Genomic DNA, 19,190 nt, shown 5'->3' with positions numbered 1-19,190 from the left:
AATTCATTCGAGCAGCGTCGTCGTTAATATCCAATCTTACAGTTTCACTTTCCTCACCATATTTATCATATTATTCCAAGTCGTTAATATCCAATCATCTCCGCGGCCACGTTATCATCATCATATTTCTCCGTCACAGGCACGACGTGGCTTATGTCCAAGACGAGATCCTCTCTGCGCTTCACAACTTGATCTCCGCCACCGCTGTCGAACTGGACATTGATGTGCAGCAGCTTGCTGTCGAAATTGAAGCCGTGGCTCTGAATCTCAGCGTCGTCGTCGTCGACGTGGCCGAACGGAACCAGACCGAGTAAGAAAAGTAGCAAGCACCAGAAAAACGCTCGTCGCCGACCAATCTCGGCTCTCCCTCAATTCGGACAAACCGAACCCGAATTCAAACCCGAACCCGTTGTTATCCCTCACGTTCTTTGGACGACCGAAAATTTTCGATCCAGATCTGCAGACATGGAGAGAGAGAGAGAGAGAGAGAGTCTCGGAGGAGTGTAGTTTGTTAATTAAAATGAGGGCAAAACTGTCATTGATGTTTAAATTGGGTAAATGAGATTAAAAACTTCTTAGTGGAGTAAGTGAGCAATTTTTAGGCTCAAATTGGGTAAAGTGGGCAAAACCCCTAATATATAATCTAACATATAAAGGATATGTTATCTAACATATAAAAGATATGTTGGTAATTGAAAATATTGAAAAAAAAAAAAAAACCTAACGTGGGAGGTGAGAGTCAGGGAGTGGGATAGCATTATCAAAAAAAAAAAAGTGCCATAGCAAATTTGTAACTAATTTTATAACTGCAATGGTAAAAGAAAAAAAAAATTCTACAAAACATTACTAACAAAAAAAAATACAAAATACATTTATGCATGCAAATTAATCGAGATAAAAAAGGAAATTAATTGATAAAAATTATAAAAAATTACAACATCTCCAACAAAAAAAAAAGAGAAATTTCCTTAAATGATTAATTTCAGTTTACCCCCTTGAGGTTTGGGGGTGTCATCATTTCACCTCCTGTATTATCAATTTTGAATTTTTAACCCCTAAGCTTTTCAATTTCAGTTAGTCATGTCCAATTTCTCATATTCCTTGGACTTTATCTCAGATCTTGGGGCCCACTTAAGGGCTAAAAGGGTAAATTCAAGATTAAAAAAATAAAAACAACCAAATTCGACCTCTCTCTCTCTCGGAGATGATCACTCCCCTAACCATTTCCTCCTCTATTCTCTCTCTCTCACTGCCTCACCACCACCATGGCCCCCGACCAAGATGACGCCGTTCTCCCCAAAGGCGACCTCTCGTCCTCCCCAAGACGACGAGGAAGAAGATGAAGTCGTTGACAAGGATGACGTCGACGACTCCCCTTCTCTTTCCTCCACCTCTGATTCCCTCCCCATCGCCATAGCCACAGCTCTTCCCATTGTCACTGTCGCGCTCCCTGCTCCTCTTACCACCACCGCGCCTGCGACAGCCACGATTTAGTACGACCCGGTCTTGCTGCAAGTGTTTCTAGACTACATGATGCAGAGGGCCCACCACTTCTCCGCCGTTGCCTTCAACGCCACCAAAACTCGACCAACATTTTCAGTTGATCCGCCATTCAATTTCTCACCCATGGGAGAGCAAACCCAGGTTCGAAGCCCCAGCCCAAACTCAAGACTCCGCCTCCGATCCAATCAACATCGATTTGGACTACGCTCTACTCGCATCCACCAAAGTGACTTACACGGATCCGATTTCGGGTCTGACCTACCGCAACCTCTTCGATCAGATGGTGGACCACCGCCAAGACTGAAGAGAGAAGCCAAAGCCATCATCTTTAGCTTTAATTGGATGGGTAAGACCAAAATCTCAGATACCCAGTTTGTATTTTCACTTGTTTTTGAGTTTTTCAGTGGCTTTTTTTTTTGGGTTCTAGGTTGTTCCTTTTTTCAGAGGGAGGTTTCGCTCTGCTTTGGTTTGTAGTGATTGAATTGTGATCTGGTGGTGCAGTTTGAGGAGTTTCAAGCAGGTTTTTGTGGATTTTTGGAGGTGGGTTGGGTTTGGAAATTGATACCTCCATTCAGGTGGTGGATGTTGAGGATTTAGCTCCAGATCGAGTACTTTATTTTTGATGGAGAGGGACGGATCCGAACCGAAGACGAGAACGCAATCGCTGGTGGGATGAACGGAGGAGCCATGACGGTTGAAGGTGACGAAGCAGCTGACGTCATAGTTTGAATCAGGAGAGAATCTTGCGTAGGGCACCCGCACGGACACGTGGTGGGGCGGGCCAATCACCCCCCAGCAGGGGGGTGTTTTGGGTATTTCAATTCAGGGAGCAGGGGCAATTTTGGAAAAGATGAAAAATTTCCTCTCTTCTGATTGGTGGGCCGTAAAGACACGTGGTGGGGAAACCCCCACCTAAGAATTTCTCTTGAATCAGAGGTGGGTCTTTGGGGCTGCCCATCGGAGATGAGAGAGAGAAGAAGAAGAAGAGGATCTAAGGAAGAAGAAGAAATGAGTTTTTTTTTCCTTCAAATTTTTTTTCTATCTTGAAATGACTATTTTAGCCCTTGAAGTGGGACCGATAGTCAGACTTAACGTCCAATTTGGACGGAATCTGAGAAATTGGACAGGGCTGACTGAAATTGGAAAGCTTGGGGGGTAAAAATTCAAAATTGAGAATAGAGGGGGTGAAATGATGACACCCCCAAACCTCAGGGGGATAAACTGAAATTAATTCTTCCTCAAATATAGGATTGAGTTCGTATACATGATTTACAATTTTGTTTTTTAAGGAAAAAAAAAAAGCAAATTGACATGCGTAGAGCACATGTTAAGAGGCTAGTAATCTACTTAATGTACAAAGTTCATAGGCCAAGGTAGAATAAAAAAAAAAAAAAAATGAGAACTCAAATCCTATGTGTACCCCTATGATGTTTGACTATAAAAATAAAAAAACTCTAGATTTTTAACTTCTTTTTCATACTTTACTTTGTTTTTGCTTCAAGAGGGTGTCCATGTCTTTTACCAGTTGGGAGATCCGCATATGTTGTGGATTGCTTATCATCAGTTCATCACTTACCAGGATTGTATCACTTAGCCAAGTTCAATAATTTATTTATTTGTTCTTTTACATATAACATTAATTACATTAAAAAAAAAATCGATTCGAAACAAAAAAAAATATGACTAGAGCTCTACAGCTTCTCTCGCTTGGAACCCTAGCAGTGCCGATAAAAGGCGTCGAGCATGATGACGGCTGTTTTCGCCGCCCTCGTATGGAGTGCCAGGCTCACCCTAGCTTTGGGTTTCTTTCCCTGTTCTTGGTTTTGTTTTTTTGCTCGACATTGGTTCTGAATCTGATCCCGTGATGCACTCCTGCTTCTGTGTGCGCCTTTTGTTTCTCTTGGTGAGTGTCTGACCTATTGAACTTATGATGGTGGGACGGTTTTTCCGATGTGGCCTCCTGGAGTTTTGGATTGGAGTAGAATGACTAAAGTTGGTGGAATCCTTTCTAGCTGTGGTGGAGACGTGGTGTGGGCTGGTGGGCGATGCACTGATGGCGAGATCGTTGTGGAACCGGGGCGTTTACCGGACTGGAGGAGTTTCGCGGCGATTGCTGGACATCTAGTTTGCGGTGAATTACATGATTCTCGATGGTGTCGTGATTCTTGGGTGGAGCCATCAATGCTGTGGGTGGAGTTGATGAGGCTTGATTAGCGATGTGGCGCTGCTGTGGCTCACCGAGCTAGCTAGCTGAGGAAAGAGGCAGCGACTATTGACCGGGATTTTGCCGTCAGTGGTTGGTTCCCATGGAGCTGGGTGCCCTTAGCATTTGGAGTGCCCATTGCTCATAGGGAATCCAAGAGTGTAGTGGAGTGTTGGGCTTCTCTTTGGGCCTATGCTGCAACTAGGGTTTGGCTACTGGTCTTGGGCTAATGATCTTAGGCTTTGGGCCCTTGTTTTGAACCTTTGCAGTTAGAACTATTACTGGTCTTCCGGGGCGTCATTACACTTTTGAGGTTCCATAGGGAAGGAGCTCGTAGTTGTCTAGTTGTTTTGTTAGATTTTAGTCTATGCTAGTAGAAGCTTCTCTAGAAGTCTTGTAGAAGTATCTTGCTCTATCGTATCACAACGGTGTGCTTGGCGTAGTAGGGTTAGATATAATATATTGCCTACGAGGCGAGTTGATTTTGTTAGCATAGACTACTCGGATCTTATATTGTCTATTTAGAGTAGTCTATCTTGTACTATTCTTTGGCCATGATCAAGGGTCATATTAATTTATGAACTCTTTACCTCAAAAAAAAAAAAATGTAACTATAATTACATGAAGTAGACTTTGAATTTGGGTTTGAAATTCTCTGTATCCGGCTTGATGTTAGATCATGTATGTATAAAGACCTTGCATGAAACCATAGTTAATGAGTTACCTGGCCTAATTGGCACTACAAGTACAAGTCATTTGTGCAAATCTCGATCACTGACATCAGGGATGTGTAAGTTGAGGATTAAAAAGAAAAAACATCTTTACTTTTTATTACAAAATATTTACATAGATAGTCAAAGGTTTACATATACAGTAACTCTACTCTTTTCTCCTTAAAAAAAAGAAAAAAAAAGAAAAAGGGACTCTACTCTCTTTCGTGCCCCACTGCTCCAGCTATGTGGTAACTTCCTTAAATTAACATTTTTAAAGTAATAATATATTCTCGCTCAATTATTTATTTTATGAACCGAATACTATTTTTCATTAGTAAAACTCAAGATACATATGGTGAAGGTGAACCTGGATTTTTCTCGTAGTACCAAGATTGTGAAGACAATGGGAGGTTCTAGAGCCATCCGTCATTACAATTGTCCTTCTAGAGGCAACTTTTGTGGCTGCCTAAAAGAGATTCAAAGCACAAAAGACAATAGAATGGGAGAACGATGAAGAAGGTACGTAGAGCTAGAAACCTTGGGATCCACTTGGCTAACTTTACTTACTATTTGGCAACTTTTTGTCACATCTCCCCTAACATGATTTTTGGATTTTGGTTCTTCTTGGATTTTTTTTTTTTTTTTTTTTTGAATTTGTTTCTGATCCCTGATTATCATCAAATAAAATGAGTGAAAAATATAACAATGCAACAGGAATTAATGTGACACGATAATACTGATAGGACTGCACATATTGGTTCTTCTAATGATGTGTTTTTGTCTTTCCATAATACATTTTTCTATGTTAAACAGTGTAGCGTCGCTTTAGTTATCAGAGATAATTAATTGTTGTCTCTATCATTTAATCTCTCCCGACGTGTGGAGTGCTTATTATCTTGGTGACTTTGAAATTATACTCCTCATGACGTCTATTATTGAAGTTTGCAACGATCATTCATTGGTTATTTTTCTCTCTACGTAGCAATGGCAACTTGTGCAACCATGACAATGGAAGCTTAAGGGAGTTTAAATACACCTCTACATTAGGTAGGAAAATGATGGCTATTTTGTTAAGATTAAGTGAGTATCAATGTTTTTGTAATGAACTTTATCTACTAAGTGTGTGTGTACACACACATAGCCTATATATATATATATATCTAGATCCTATTTAGAGCGATGCCTCGTTCTGAAATTTCAGAGCGAGGTTAGGGTTTAGGGTCACTTTTCGGTCGCATATCCACATCTCGACTGTTCAATTTTTAGGTACTAATGTATAGATTATCTCTGTAAAATTTCAGTCAAATTGATGGTCGTTAAGGCATTGATAACTGTCTTAAAGCTAGTACGGTTCAGGTTGGACAGATTTAGTTCGTCCATTGGTTTGAACGAGTTAGATACCTTATAGATCATCAATTTGGCTGAAATTTTGCAGAGATGATCTATACATTATTACCTAAAAACTGAACGGTCGAGATGTGGATATGAGACCGAAAAGTGATCCTAAACTCTAATCTCGCTCTGAAATTTCAGAGTATATATATATATATATATATATATATAGGGCCCTTGCACTAAGAGATTCCTTTTTTGGCCATTTTAAGGGATCCTTTGTGGGACTCACTTTTTGATCAATCGATCTTATTTCGACATCTCTACTGTTCAGTTTTTAGGTCTTACTGTACGATCATTTCTAAAAAATTTCAGCCAAATTGATGATCGTTAATGTATCAAACTAGATTAAATAAATGGATGAACCGAATCTGTCTAACCTGAACATAAATGTAAATCGCAATTATTAATGATTAATGCCTTAATGGTTATCAATTTGGCTAAAAATTTGCAAAAATGATCTACTCATATATACCTAAAATTTGAACAGTTAAAATGTGAATATGTAATCGAAAAATGGGTCTAATGAGTGATTCCTTAAAATGGCCAAAAAAAGGGATCCCTCACTAGAAGGATAGTCCTTCTCTGTTAAGAAGATCCTTAGATATTAATATCTAAGGATTTCCTTGATAGACCCACTTTTCGATCGCATATCCACATCTCGACTGTTAAGTTTTTAGGTCCTAATGTATAGATCATTTCTGCAAATTTTCAGGTAAATTGATGATCGTTAGGGTATTGAACTAGATTAAATTAATGAACAAACCGAATTTGTCCAACTTAAACTGTTGTAAATCCCAGTTATGAATGCCTTAGTGATTATCAATTTGGTTGAAAATTGACAGAAGTGATCTACTCAATATAGTCCTAAAAACTGAACAGTTGAGATGTCGAAAAGTGGGTCTAATAAGCGATCCCTTAAAATGACTAAAAAAAATGGATTCCTCACTAGAAAGGTCTTATATATATATAGGACTAAATACTGTTTAGTCCCTGAAGTATGCCTTCGTCCTCGTTTCAGTCCCTACATTTCTAATTTAATCCCAAAAGTCCAGAAACTCAAAATTTTTAGTCCAACTGGTCCATTCCCTCCATTTCCTCCGGTTGCTGGCTGACGTGTCAATTATCTACTTGCCAACTCAGCGCCACGTAAGACCCCGATTTTGTAAAGTGACGAGAATGCCCCTGCTTCAGTTTCTTCCAAAATTTCCTCTCTCTTTTTTCTTATCTTCTTTCTCCCTTTGTCCAAGTCATTGATACAAGAGATTTTTCCTCCTTCGCCGTCGTGGGTGTACTGAGAAATTGCTCAGACTGAGATGAAGAGGAAAGGGGTGATGGTAGGGCGGTGGGATGACCGGTGCTAGTCGGTGGGTGCGCCGACGAGTATGATAGTGACAGTGGTGAGCCGCGGCAATTGTTGAAGTTTGTCGACCATAGAGAGAGAAACCACCACCACCAAGCTCACCAGCAACAAAATTGAAACCTCCTTGAACCCAGAACTAATGCCGATGACCCACAACCCACCACCATCAGCAACAAAGAGTAAATGAGGAGTCTGATCCATAAACCATCAATTACAAAACACCTGCCCAAAATCAAAGCTTTAATATTTAGTCAAACAACCCCCTAATGCAATTTCTCAATCAATCACCCACTCTCAGTCTTTGATTTGAATTCAGTGATTCAAATACTAAAAAAAAGGCACCTAAATTCAACACATTTTACCTGAATCCATAATCCTTCAATTCGAGGCTCCATTGCCGAGGGTCCAGAATCCTTCAGATCGAGGCTCCGTCGCCGAGGGTCCAGAATCCTTCAGTTCAGAACTCGACGGACTCGCTGTCGCCGAGAGTCCAGAATCACGGCTCTTTTGAAGACAACATCGCAGCCGTCACGCGCACCCACATCTTCAACTCCGCTAATCACCCCAATGTCAACTGGTGCGAATCACATTGATTTGGATTTGGTTTTGGGTACCAAAAGCATTTATTTGGATTTAGGTAATTTGAATCCAAATCCTCAACCCCAAATCACCATATCCGAACAAGACCTTAGGGTTTTGGGCAAATCTAAGGATGTTTTTGGATGGTGAGCTTGGTAGTGGTGGTGGAGAGCTCGGTCGTGGTGGATTTTGGGTGTAAAGAGAAAGAAGGAAGAATAGGGGCATTCTCGTCACTTTACAAAATCAGGGTCTTAAATGGAGAGAATTGACCAGTTGGACTGAAAATTTTGAGTTTAGGGACTTTTAGGATTAAATTAGAAAGACATGGACTGAAATGAGGACGAATGCATACTCCAGGGACTAAATAGAATTTTACCCATATATATATATATATGATTTTTTTAAGTCCAGATCTTAATTTCTAAAAATTGTCCTTTTTTTTTTGAGTTAAGGAATAGTATATTCATCACAAGCCATAATAGGTCGTTACATACCATTCCGCTGTCATTTAAAGCCATAGACAGACAAGAAGTTAGTGGTAATACCCACAAATGGTACGTACATATAGTCCTACTCATTATACAATCTAAAAATTGTCCTTAGATGAGCAACTCTGTACAATAATCATGTTCACCTACTGTCATTTTTAGTCACTTGTGGAGTTGTGCTAAATTGCTATAAGATATAAATCACGTGGTGGATAATATGATAAAATTTAATTATTTTTATCTTAACAATTAATGTGTGATTTGACTTAACTAATTAGTTTACTACTTCACTAATTTTCGTAAATTTTCTATTCTTTTTGGATAATGATCATCTCAGTTATCATTGAAGAATCCGACACCAATAGAGCAATAGTAGAGCAGATAAGAAAAAGTGAAACATAGTTATATGTAAGATAATACCACTCATTCCACATCAAATATTTAAGCCAAGAGCCTATATCAAATCTCACAAACTAAAATCTCGCACCACATTTCTTGAATTAATGTGTGATTTAGGTGAATACTACTTTACTTTAGCATTTGGGTATCAAAAAAAGAAAAAAAAAAAAAAAGGTGTGATATGACTTGGCTAATTAATTCGTAATCAAACCAAAACCCCTAGATCAGGCGTAATTAACGACCACGCATATCCTATAATTTTGGGTTTTACTCCACCCTTAGTCTCATACCATCTGAGGTAACAGTCTTCGCATGGACGGTAAAAAGTAAATACACATTTTCATATAGCAGAAACGACAAGGTAGAGCATGTCCCACGTATAATCGGCTACAGACAACAGTCTTAATCTTTCCCAATTAACACATTAATAATCATCAACCCAATTATCCCTACAAATTAAAAAAACGAATATAAACCAAATTTTTTTTAAAAGAAAAAAAAAAGTCGAAGAGAGAAAACGGTAAAAACTCCATAAATTGGAACCTAGACCAAATCATTACGCAATCACCGGCAGAATTAAACCAGTCTGGAATTTACTGCACACCTACTGCCGGCACATTCCCCGCTCCTGTCTGCCACGTGTCAATGGCTTAATCAGCGGGGCTCCTGTCTGCCACGTGTCAATGGCTTAATCGCACCACATTTCTTGAATTAAGGTGTGATTTAGGTGAATACTACTTTACTTTAGCATTTGGGTATCAAAAAAAGAAAAAAAAAAGAAAAGGTGTGATATGACTTGGCTAATTAATTCGTAATCAAACCAAAACCCCTAGATCAGACGTAATTAACGACCACGCATATCCTACAATTCGGGCTTTTACTCCACCCTTAGTCTCATACCATCTGAGGTAACAGTCTCCGCATGGACGGTAAAAAGTAAATACACATTTTCACATAGCAGAAATGACAAGGGAGAGCATGTCGATCTCACGTATAATCGGCTACCGACAACAGTCTTATTCTTTCCCAATTAACACATTAATAATCATCAACCCAATTATCCCTACAAATTTTTAATAAAAACCAAAAAAACAAAAAAAAAAAAAGTCAAAGAGAGAAAACGGTAAAAACGCCATAAATTGGAACCTAGACCAAATCATTACCCAATCCCCGGCAGAGTTAAACCGGTCTGGAATTTACTGCACGCCAACATTTTAAGATATTATCTATTCTTTTTGGATAATGATCATCTCAGTTATCATTGAAGAATCCGACACCAATAGAGCAATAGTAGAGCAGATAAGAAAAAGTGAAACATAGTTGTATGTAAGATAATACCACTCATTCCACATCAAATATTTAAGCCAAGAGCCTATATCAAATCTCACAAACTAAAATCTCTCACCACATTTCTTGAATTAAGGTGTGATTTAGGTGAATACTACTTTACCTTAGCATTTGGGTATCAAAAAAAGAAAAAAAAAAGAAAAGGTGTGATATGACTTGACTAATTAATTCGTAATCAAACCAAAACCCCTAGATCAGGCGTAATTAACGACCATGCATATCCTACAATTCGGCCTTTTACTCCACCCTTAGTCTCATACCATTTGAGGTAACAGTCTCCGCATGAACGGTAAAAAGTAAATACACATTTTCACATAGCAGAAACGACAAGGGAGAGCATGTCCCACGTATAATCGGCTACCGAAAACGGTCTTATTCTTTCCCAATTAACACATTAATAATCATCAACCCAATTATCCCTACAAATTTTTAATATAAACCAAAAAAAAAAACAAAAAAAACAAAAAGTCAAAGAGAGAAAACGGTAAAAACGCCATAAATTGGAACCTAGAGCTACGCAATCCCCGGCAGAGTTAAACCAGTCTGGAATTTACTACACACCAACATTTTAAGGTATTATCTATTCTTTTTGGATAATGATCATCTCAGTTATCATTGAAGAATCCGACACCAATAGAGCAATAGTAGAGCAGATAAGAAAAAGTGAAACATAGTTCTATGTAAGATAATACCACTCATTCCACATCAAATACCCTAAATACCACTCATTCCACATCAAATATTTAAGCCAAGAGCCTATATCAAATCTCACAAACTAAAATCTCGCACCACATTTCTTGAATTAAGGTGTGATTTAGGTGAATACTACTTTAATTTAGCATTTGGGTATCAAAAAAAAAGAAAAAAAGAAAAGGTGTGATATGACTTGGCTAATTAATTCGTAATCAAACCAAAACCCCTAGATCAGGCGTAATTAACGACCACGCATATCCTATAATTTTGGGTTTTACTCCACCCTTAGTCTCATACCATCTGAGGTAACAGTCTTCGCATGGACGGTAAAAAGTAAATACACATTTTCATATAGCAGAAACGACAAGGTAGAGCATGTCCCACGTATAATCGGCTACAGACAACGGTCTTAATCTTTCCCAATTAACACATTAATAATCATCAACCCAATTATCCCTACAAATTAAAAAAACGAATATAAACCAAATTTTTTTTAAAAGAAAAAAAAAAGTCGAAGAGAGAAAACGGTAAAAACTCCATAAATTGGAACCTAGACCAAATCATTACGCAATCACCGGCAGAATTAAACCAGTCTGGAATTTACTGCACACCTACTGCCGGCACATTCCCCGCTCCTGTCTGCCACGTGTCAATGGCTTAATCGCACCACATTTCTTGAATTAAGGTGTGATTTAGGTGAATACTATTTTACTTTAGCTTTTGAGTATAAAAAAAAAAGAAAAAAAAAGAAAAGGTGTGATATGACTGGGCTAATTAATTCGTAATCAAACCAAAACCCCTAGATCAGACGTAATTAACGACCACGCATATCCTACAATTCGGGCTTTTACTCCACCCTTAGTCTCATACCATCTGAGGTAACAGTCTCCGCATGGACGGTAAAAAGTAAATACACATTTTCACATAGCAGAAACAACAAGGGAGAGCATGTCCCACATATAATAGGCTACCGACAACGGTCTTATTCTTTCCCAATTAACACATTAATAATCATCAGCCCAATTATCCCTACAAATTTTTAATATAAACAAAAAAAAAATAAAAAACAAAAAGTAAAAGAGAAAACGGTAAAAACGCCATAAATTGGAACCTAGACCAAATCATTACGCAATCCCCGGCAGAGTTAAACCAGTCTGGAATTTACTGCACACCAACATTTTAAGGTATTATCTATTCTTTTTGGATAATGATCATCTCCGTTATCATTGAAGAATCCGACACCAATAGAGCAATAGTAGAGCAGATAAGAAAAAGTGAAACATAGTTGTATGTAAGATAATACCACTCATTCCACATCAAATATTTAAGCCAAGAGCATATATCAAATCTCACAAACTAAAATCTCTCACCACATTTCTTGAATTAAGGTGTGATTTAGGTGAATACTACTTTACTTTAGCATTTGGGTATCAAAAAAAGAAAAAAAAAAGAAAAGGTGTGAATGTGTGATATGACTTGGCTAATTAATTTGTACTCAAACAAAAACCCATAAATCAGGCGTAATTAACGATCACGCATATCCTACAATTTGGGCTTTTACTTCACCCTTAGTCTCATACCATCTGAGGTAACAGTCTCCGCATGGACGGTAAAAAGTAAATACACATTTTTACATAGCAGAAACGACAAGGGAGAGCATGTCCCACGTATAATCGGCTACCGACAACAGTCTTAATCTTTCCCAATTAACACATTAATAATCATCAACCCAATTATCCCTACAAATTAAAAAAACGAATATAAACCAAATTTAAAAAAAAAAAAAAAAAAGTCAAAGAGAGAAAACGGTAAAAACGCCATAAATTGGAACCTAGACCAAATCATTACACAATCAGCGGCAGAATTAAACCAATCTGGAATTTACTGCACACCTACTGCCGGCACATTCTCCGCTCCTGTCTGCCACGTGTCAATGGCTTGATCAGCGGGGCCCTCATCTAGCTTGTGAGTCCGAGTCTAAGTATAAGTAGGAGAAATGAAATAGTATTTCACTCTCTCTCTCTCTCTCTAAGTCGCCGTCTCCTACCTGCGATTTTTGTTTATTTATTTATATTTATTATATTATTTGGGAAAACAAAGAAGCTTCGGCGATTCTCTCCCAGCTACAGATCCAGCATTATTCACCACCGTCTGGCTTTCCGACGAACCCCAAAACCGTGAAAGGTTCAGCAATTTTTAACGTTCTGTTTTTGATTTTGATTTTGATTTAGGGGCGAGATTTGTAAGGGTTTCTAATGAGAATGCTGGGGTTTTCTCAGGCTGCATTGCTCCGTTGATGCGTGTGATTTGCCGGAATTACTATAATGTCGGGCCCACTCGATCGGTTCGCTAGGCCATGTGAGTCTTCTTCTTCTTCTCTCTCTGTCGGTTCGGGGGTTAGGGTTTTTTTTTTTTTTTTTGTTGAAATTTAGCTGAATCTGGAATTTCTACTTTGGTTGCTGAGAAAATTCCGACGAAAGATCGAGTCTTTTTCTTTTTCTGAAGAATTTGTTTTGAGCGAATTGATGTTCTTCTGTTATATTTTTCTTCTTCTTACATTTGTTGGTCACCAAAGCCAACCGTGATAGAGAAATGTGTTTTCTAATTATTGATTTTTTTTTTTTGACTAATTTGGTCAATTTTGAAGTTCTGCAAGGAAAATTGAATTTTCAGAGTGTTTTTTTATGTTTTATTTTTTTGGTTGTAAATGCAAATGGTCATGTTTATGGATACCTAGCTTATTGGTAAATTTCGATTCTTTTGTTCCTGTGCCACAGGTTTTGAAGGGTTTTATGGTAGTGATGAGAGAAGAGAAAGGAAGTCTGATTTTGAGAACTCCGAGGATGAGCGGAGGACTAGAATCGGGACTCTGAAGAAGAAGGCCATAAATGCGTCTACTAAATTTAAGCATTCTCTCAAGAAAAAGGGTAGTAGAAGAAAAAGTGATGGCAGAGTCAGCTCTGTTTCTATTGAAGATGTTCGCGATGTTGAAGAGCTACAGGCTGTTGATGCATTTCGACAATCACTAATTTTGGATGAATTGCTGCCGGACAGACACGATGACTATCATATGATGTTGAGGTACTCAGCTTTTTTACTTTGGATTAATGTTCATGCATACACATACTGAAGTTTTACATAATAGGATAGAATATTACATTTGACTTGGGAAACTGTGCTCTTGACTGATACACTCATGCTGCTTTGGATCTGATATTAAATTGTGCTTGTGTGTCGCTACATCTTGAATATGGTTCTTACTGTCTTACCTTTAGTATCATGAAGTGTGCTTGTATTAACATGATTTACCCCGAATAGATATAATTTTTCTAACAAGTAATTACTCTCAGGTTCTTGAAAGCAAGGAAATTCGATCTTGAAAAAGCAAAGCATATGTGGGCTGATATGCTTCAATGGAGAAAGGAGTTCGGTTCCGACACTATTATGGAGGTAGCGGCATCTGAACTGTTTGTTTGGTTATTCATTGCCTGATTACTGTGTTTCCACTTTTCATTTACCATGTTAATTCTTCTTTCAGGATTTTGAGTTCAAAGAATTGGATGATGTTCTTAACTATTATCCTCATGGGCATCATGGTGTGGATAAGGAGGGAAGACCAGTTTATATTGAAAGGTTAGGGAAAGTAGATCCCAACAAACTAATGCAAGTTACCACTATGGATCGCTATGTGAAATACCATGTGCAGGAGTTTGAGAAAAGCTTTGCAATAAAGTTTCCAGCTTGTACTATTGCTGCAAAGAGGCACATAGATTCAAGCACTACAATCTTAGATGTTCAAGGCGTGGTATGTATCCTGTAATCGACCATTACTATGAATTGCTGTGCTTATTCGCTGCAACCAGCAACATCTAATTATTCTGTTTGTTTTAATTCTTTTAAGGGCTTCAAGAACTTTACAAAGTCTGCACGAGAACTAATTATGCGGTTGCAGAAGGTGGATGGTGATAACTATCCTGAGGTATAGAATCTTAGTTTTCTTTGGACATCATGTCATGGCTTCTTAGATGGATTAGAAATTAATATATACTTTTTATATGGATTAGAAAGTAAATGTTACCTGAACCTTTTATCTGTTCTTAATTGGCACAGACCCTCTGTCAAATGTTCATCATTAATGCTGGTCCTGGGTTTAGGCTTCTGTGGAACACTGTGAAGACTTTTCTTGATCCTAAAACAACATCAAAGATTCATGTATGTACAATTTATTTCCTCCTTGTACTGGAGCTATCAGAATTCAGACTTTAGGTTAATTGCAATGTCAAGTTATTTACAGTTCTTTTTCCTTTTCATACAACAATGCAGGTTCTTGGAAACAAATACCAAAGCAAATTGCTTGAGATAATTGATGCCAGGTGAGATGGAAGCAGTGTATTTGTGGTACATGATGATATTTTGTGCTTTGTTTATGCACGTGTACAGAGACACGTTGGTTACAATGCTCTTTACACTATTGTTCATATACAATTTTTTTTTGAATTTCTCTGATGGTCAATATGCTTGCTATTTTGCAATCTATAACCGTACTTGGCTTAAATTTTATTGAAATTTCTTCAAAATTTGCAGTGAGTTGCCAGAATTTCTGGGTGGAAGCTGTACCTGTGCAGATCAGGGAGGTTGCCTTCGCTCTGATAAGGGGCCCTGGAAAAACCCTGACATCTTGAAGGTTGTATCTCGCCCTCCAGATTATTATTATTATTATTTTTTTTAAAATTTTTTTATGGGTTCTTAATCTTGGATGTTATTTGTTAGAATATATAGTGAAGTTACATTATTTGTTATTCATATGGGTTGTGTTTGCTGTATATTGCAGATGGTTCTTAGTGGTGAAGCACGGCGTGCAAGGCAGGTTGTTAAAGTTCTAAACAGTGAGGGGAAATTTCTTGCTTATGCTAAGCCACACTACCCAATGGTATAACTTTTATAGCTTTCATTAATTTACACATTAAAAACTGAGATTGTGTTTGTATCATAAGTTTTACTTTTTTTTTTTGGGGGTTATGTACTGAAGCAGGTAAAGGGTAGCGATACATCGACTGCTGAGTCGGGATCTGAAGCGGAGGATATTGCATCCCCGAAAGCTTTGAAGAGTTATTCACATCTTCGATTGACTCCTGTTCGAGAAGAGGTAGGTTTAACCTTTTAGTAGGCTTAATATGTGCATTTATGTTATTGACAGTCAAAGACTTATTTTGACCAATCAAAGGAAAGAAGAAACTATGTGTACTACTAGTAATTTGGTTCGTCTCTTTGAGAGTTCTACATGAAAAGGGAAAAAGAGGAAAATGGATTGCTTAGGAAGATGACAAATTTTGCCTTTTTCCCTGGAGAATTACTGTGGTCAATTTGATTAAAAGAAATATATAGTTGAGAAAAGGTTATAGGTCAGGATGAGATTCTGACAGTAGAGGCGAGTCAATGTCCTTGTAAAAGATATTTTACTGCCCTTTTCTTCTCTTCTATACATGCAGTTGTGGTGAGGAATGGGAAAACATTACTGGGTTTTGAGGGGAATATTTGGATTGGTGGCAATATATTTTATGCCAGGGATAAGTGTGATCTTTGGTTATTTTGCTTGAACTAATAGCGAATTAAGGGCTCTTTAATAAACGGGGCAGTTAAGATATTGAAGTATCAAGTTGTATACTGGAAACTTGATACTGTCTGTATTGATGGTTGTGCACATTTAACAACAGTTTATGCCCATTCTGATGTGCTATAAATGACTTGCAGGCTAAGGTCGTAGGCAAGGCAAGCTGTGCAGGAAGCTTCTCAGGTTATGATGAATATGTTCCTATGGTTGACAAAGCTGTTGATGCTGGTTGGAAAAAGCAAGCTTCCCTGCAGAAATCTCATTCTCCCAAAGGTCAGTAAGTCTAACCTAGTATTTACTGCCTGTAATAACATTTTTGAATTTAATTATATTTGCGATATGCTAAGAACTAGTACAAAGTTAAAGGGAAAATATGAAAGAACGGAAAAAAAACTCTTAATTAGTTAGTGTAGCCTAGTTCATTTAATAATTGAAACTCACTCTCAGGTGAATGAAACCTAATCTTTTCCAGCTACTAAGAATATTCTTTTACTGCACATATCCGTCTTAGAAATCGGAGTTTTTTTGTAACGTAACTAGCTTCCACTGATGCGCCTTCTCCTTGTTATTTAGCTTGTATGGTTGTATAGTTGCAAGTAAATGCCCTCTGATTCTTATATGTCCGTATTTGATTGAATTGCTTTAATCTTGTTGTTTCTCTTTCCTCTTTCTTTTAAACTTTGTGGGTACTTGACAGTTGACACTATACAAACCAAGAAAATTGATCATATTTTCAATTCAGGAACACTTCCAGTACCTAACATCCCAAAAGATCCAGAAGGAATTCGAGCTCGGATTTTGGTAGCGGTTATGGCCTTCTTCCTGACTTTTCTCACACTCTTACGCTCAGTTGCTTCCCACGTATGTGGGAAGCATCCTGACACATTGGCTAATAAAGAACAAAATGTTACTGAACCAACTTTTGATGCAACAAACAAGGAAGAGTGCAGTCCTCCTTCACCAAAACTGCAAAGGGTAGATATTCTTCCCACTGTACTGAAGAAACTGGCTGAGCTTGAGGAGAAGGTTGATACGCTCCAATCTAAACCATCTGAGATGCCTTATGAGAAGGAGGAATTGCTGAATGCTGCTGTTTGTCGTGTGGATGCCTTGGAAGCAGAATTAATTGCTACTAAAAAGGTATGGATGCTTTATTTTATTAATGGTAATAGTGTGGTAACACTGTGAAAGTCAATGGATATCGAACATTTTCCTTATCTGGATGTGAAAATCTGTAAAACTAGGTTGATTGAAGGAATCAAAAAATATACTAGACATAGGAATGGCAATTAACTGATACTAAATTGCTTTGGCTAGTCAGTCCTTTGTGTTTCTTTGGAAAAAAAAAAAAAAGTCTGCATTTTGCCATTTGGCAAGCATTAGTTTGCTACTTGAGCTGGCCACATGTGTTTGGTGTCTCATTGTGGATATTCTAAGGTGTGAACAACAAGGGTGAATGTTTCTTGGTTGCATCACTGGACTATTAAAATGATACATATGCTGATGGTCTGTTTCCTTGGGAGCAGGCTCTCCATGAAGCTTTAATGAGGCAAGAAGAGTTGCTGGCTTATATAGACAGGCAAGAAGAAGCCAAATTCCGGGTAGGTTGACTGCGAAGTCTATGTAGATTTATATGTTATTATTTTAAAATCATTTATCATTATCATTACAATTAGTGAATTAAGTCATTATACGTGGTTCATGAGTTTGAGGCATTTTTTGGCTGTTTGTCATCAGAAAAAGAAGTTTTGCTGGTAGAAGTGTTGCTGAGGAAGAGAGACTACAAAAGAGAATCTGCGAGGCCTAAAGCTGTTTCTCAAACATGTGATCCCAATACGAGTATTTGACTTGACAGTTGACAAACCAACCTTCGATCCTGTAGTAGATATACCATCTGAAATGATGCCCGTGTCTATTGAGAACACATTCGGAGATGTCCGTTTTAGTTTTATCGTAAAGGATGATTTTTGTGCAGTTTGGTTTTTTACTTATAAACTTACACACGGGGAAGGTTATGCTGAAAACAGTAATGGGAGCTCTGATCGTCATTATGAGTCGGATGCTCTAGAAAAATATTGAAATGTTCATTATGAGCATAGAAATTATTGAATTATCTGAGAAAACCAAATTGGATTTTCTGGCTGCGTGTGCTATTTCAAAGGAAGAACAATACCCAAAAATGCTGACCTGACCAGCTTTAAATCAAATAATTCATTCTAATTTTCTAGGCAGCCAATAAACCATTACAATGTTATGGAATTACTGTCTCTATTTCCTGAAAGTCAAGTAAAATTGCCTTGGATTATGACCATAAAAACAAAACAAAACAAAGCGATGCAGATTTGTTTTGTTTTCTCAATGATTTTCATGGTGTAAAAATCTAACATATTTCGGTATTTAACCAGTGATCATAATATTTCTGATATTCAAATTTTTGTTTAGTAAAAATAAAATAAGACATTAAAAATAGGGTGCGGTTATTGTCACCCTATAATTTTCTTTGCTCACTCTACTTGCTCTTTACACCTTATATTTTAATTTCAATTAATATATTGTTTAAGGAAAACCAAAATTGGGAGAGAATTGAATCGTGCTTTCATTTTTTTTTTTGGAGAAAATGAGATAATATCATTCAATTATCCATGACCAGAAGACACGTACATCGAATGCTGTCTTACACCAAAATCATACATGGTATAAGCTACCAGGCAAAGGATAAGTGACCCTCACTGTTAACAAATGCGCTCACTTATTGAGCCTATATACAGGAGATCAAATCCTCACTACAAAACCTCTCTTTTGAAAAGTAAACCTAGTCGCCTAGAGACCTCAATTGGTGTACAACTAGAGAGAACTGAGAAGCAAAGTAGTAAAAGACTCAAAGTCAAGTACTAGGCAA

At 37.7% G+C, this 19,190-nt stretch overlaps 1 protein-coding gene and 1 long non-coding RNA gene across 4 annotated transcripts; both read left to right on the top strand.

The window, feature by feature from the left end:
* Positions 1-1,061: 1,061 nt before the first annotated feature.
* On the top strand, positions 1,062-2,973 carry LOC133739586 (uncharacterized). Of its 2 annotated transcripts, none has more exons than XR_009860689.1 (2): positions 1,062-1,849; positions 2,005-2,973. It is a non-coding gene; the product is annotated as an uncharacterized LOC133739586 (long non-coding RNA). The 2 variants fall into 2 exon arrangements; XR_009860688.1 differs by having other exon boundaries at positions 1,931-2,973.
* Positions 2,974-12,694: 9,721 nt separating this feature from the next.
* On the top strand, positions 12,695-18,428 carry LOC133736713 (phosphatidylinositol/phosphatidylcholine transfer protein SFH8-like). 2 transcript variants are annotated; one of them, XM_062164310.1, is made up of 15 exons: positions 12,695-12,864; positions 12,960-13,038; positions 13,458-13,761; positions 14,031-14,130; positions 14,219-14,485; positions 14,582-14,659; positions 14,791-14,892; positions 15,004-15,053; positions 15,265-15,364; positions 15,512-15,610; positions 15,713-15,826; positions 16,432-16,564; positions 17,034-17,431; positions 17,818-17,892; positions 18,029-18,428. In XM_062164310.1, exons 2-15 carry the CDS (start codon positions 13,005-13,007, stop codon positions 18,047-18,049), a joined length of 1,875 nt encoding a protein of 624 aa, XP_062020294.1. In that variant the 5' UTR covers positions 12,695-12,864; positions 12,960-13,004; the 3' UTR covers positions 18,050-18,428. The 2 variants fall into 2 exon arrangements, with proteins under 2 accessions (XP_062020294.1, XP_062020293.1); XM_062164309.1 differs by having other exon boundaries at positions 15,710-15,826.
* Positions 18,429-19,190: the final 762 nt, after the last annotated feature.

This window comes from Rosa rugosa, chromosome 3 (assembly GCF_958449725.1).
Source record: "Rosa rugosa chromosome 3, drRosRugo1.1, whole genome shotgun sequence".
Taxonomy (NCBI): domain Eukaryota; kingdom Viridiplantae; phylum Streptophyta; class Magnoliopsida; order Rosales; family Rosaceae; genus Rosa; species Rosa rugosa.
The sequence above is the reverse complement of the archived record's forward strand: the minus strand, read 5'-3'. Positions and strand labels throughout refer to the sequence as shown.

What these genes read in the sequence shown, in the direction of transcription:
- LOC133736713 (XM_062164309.1), top strand. Translation starts at nt 13,005, where the DNA reads ATGTCGGGCCCACTCGATCGGTTCGCTAGGCCAT. An exon ending in CTTGAGATAATTGATGCCAG is followed by an intron (nt 15,054 to 15,264) that starts GTGAGATGGAAG and finishes CAAAATTTGCAG; the next exon opens with TGAGTTGCCAGAATTTCTGG. An exon ending in CTAAGCCACACTACCCAATG is followed by an intron (nt 15,611 to 15,709) that starts GTATAACTTTTA and finishes TATGTACTGAAG; the next exon opens with CAGGTAAAGGGTAGCGATAC.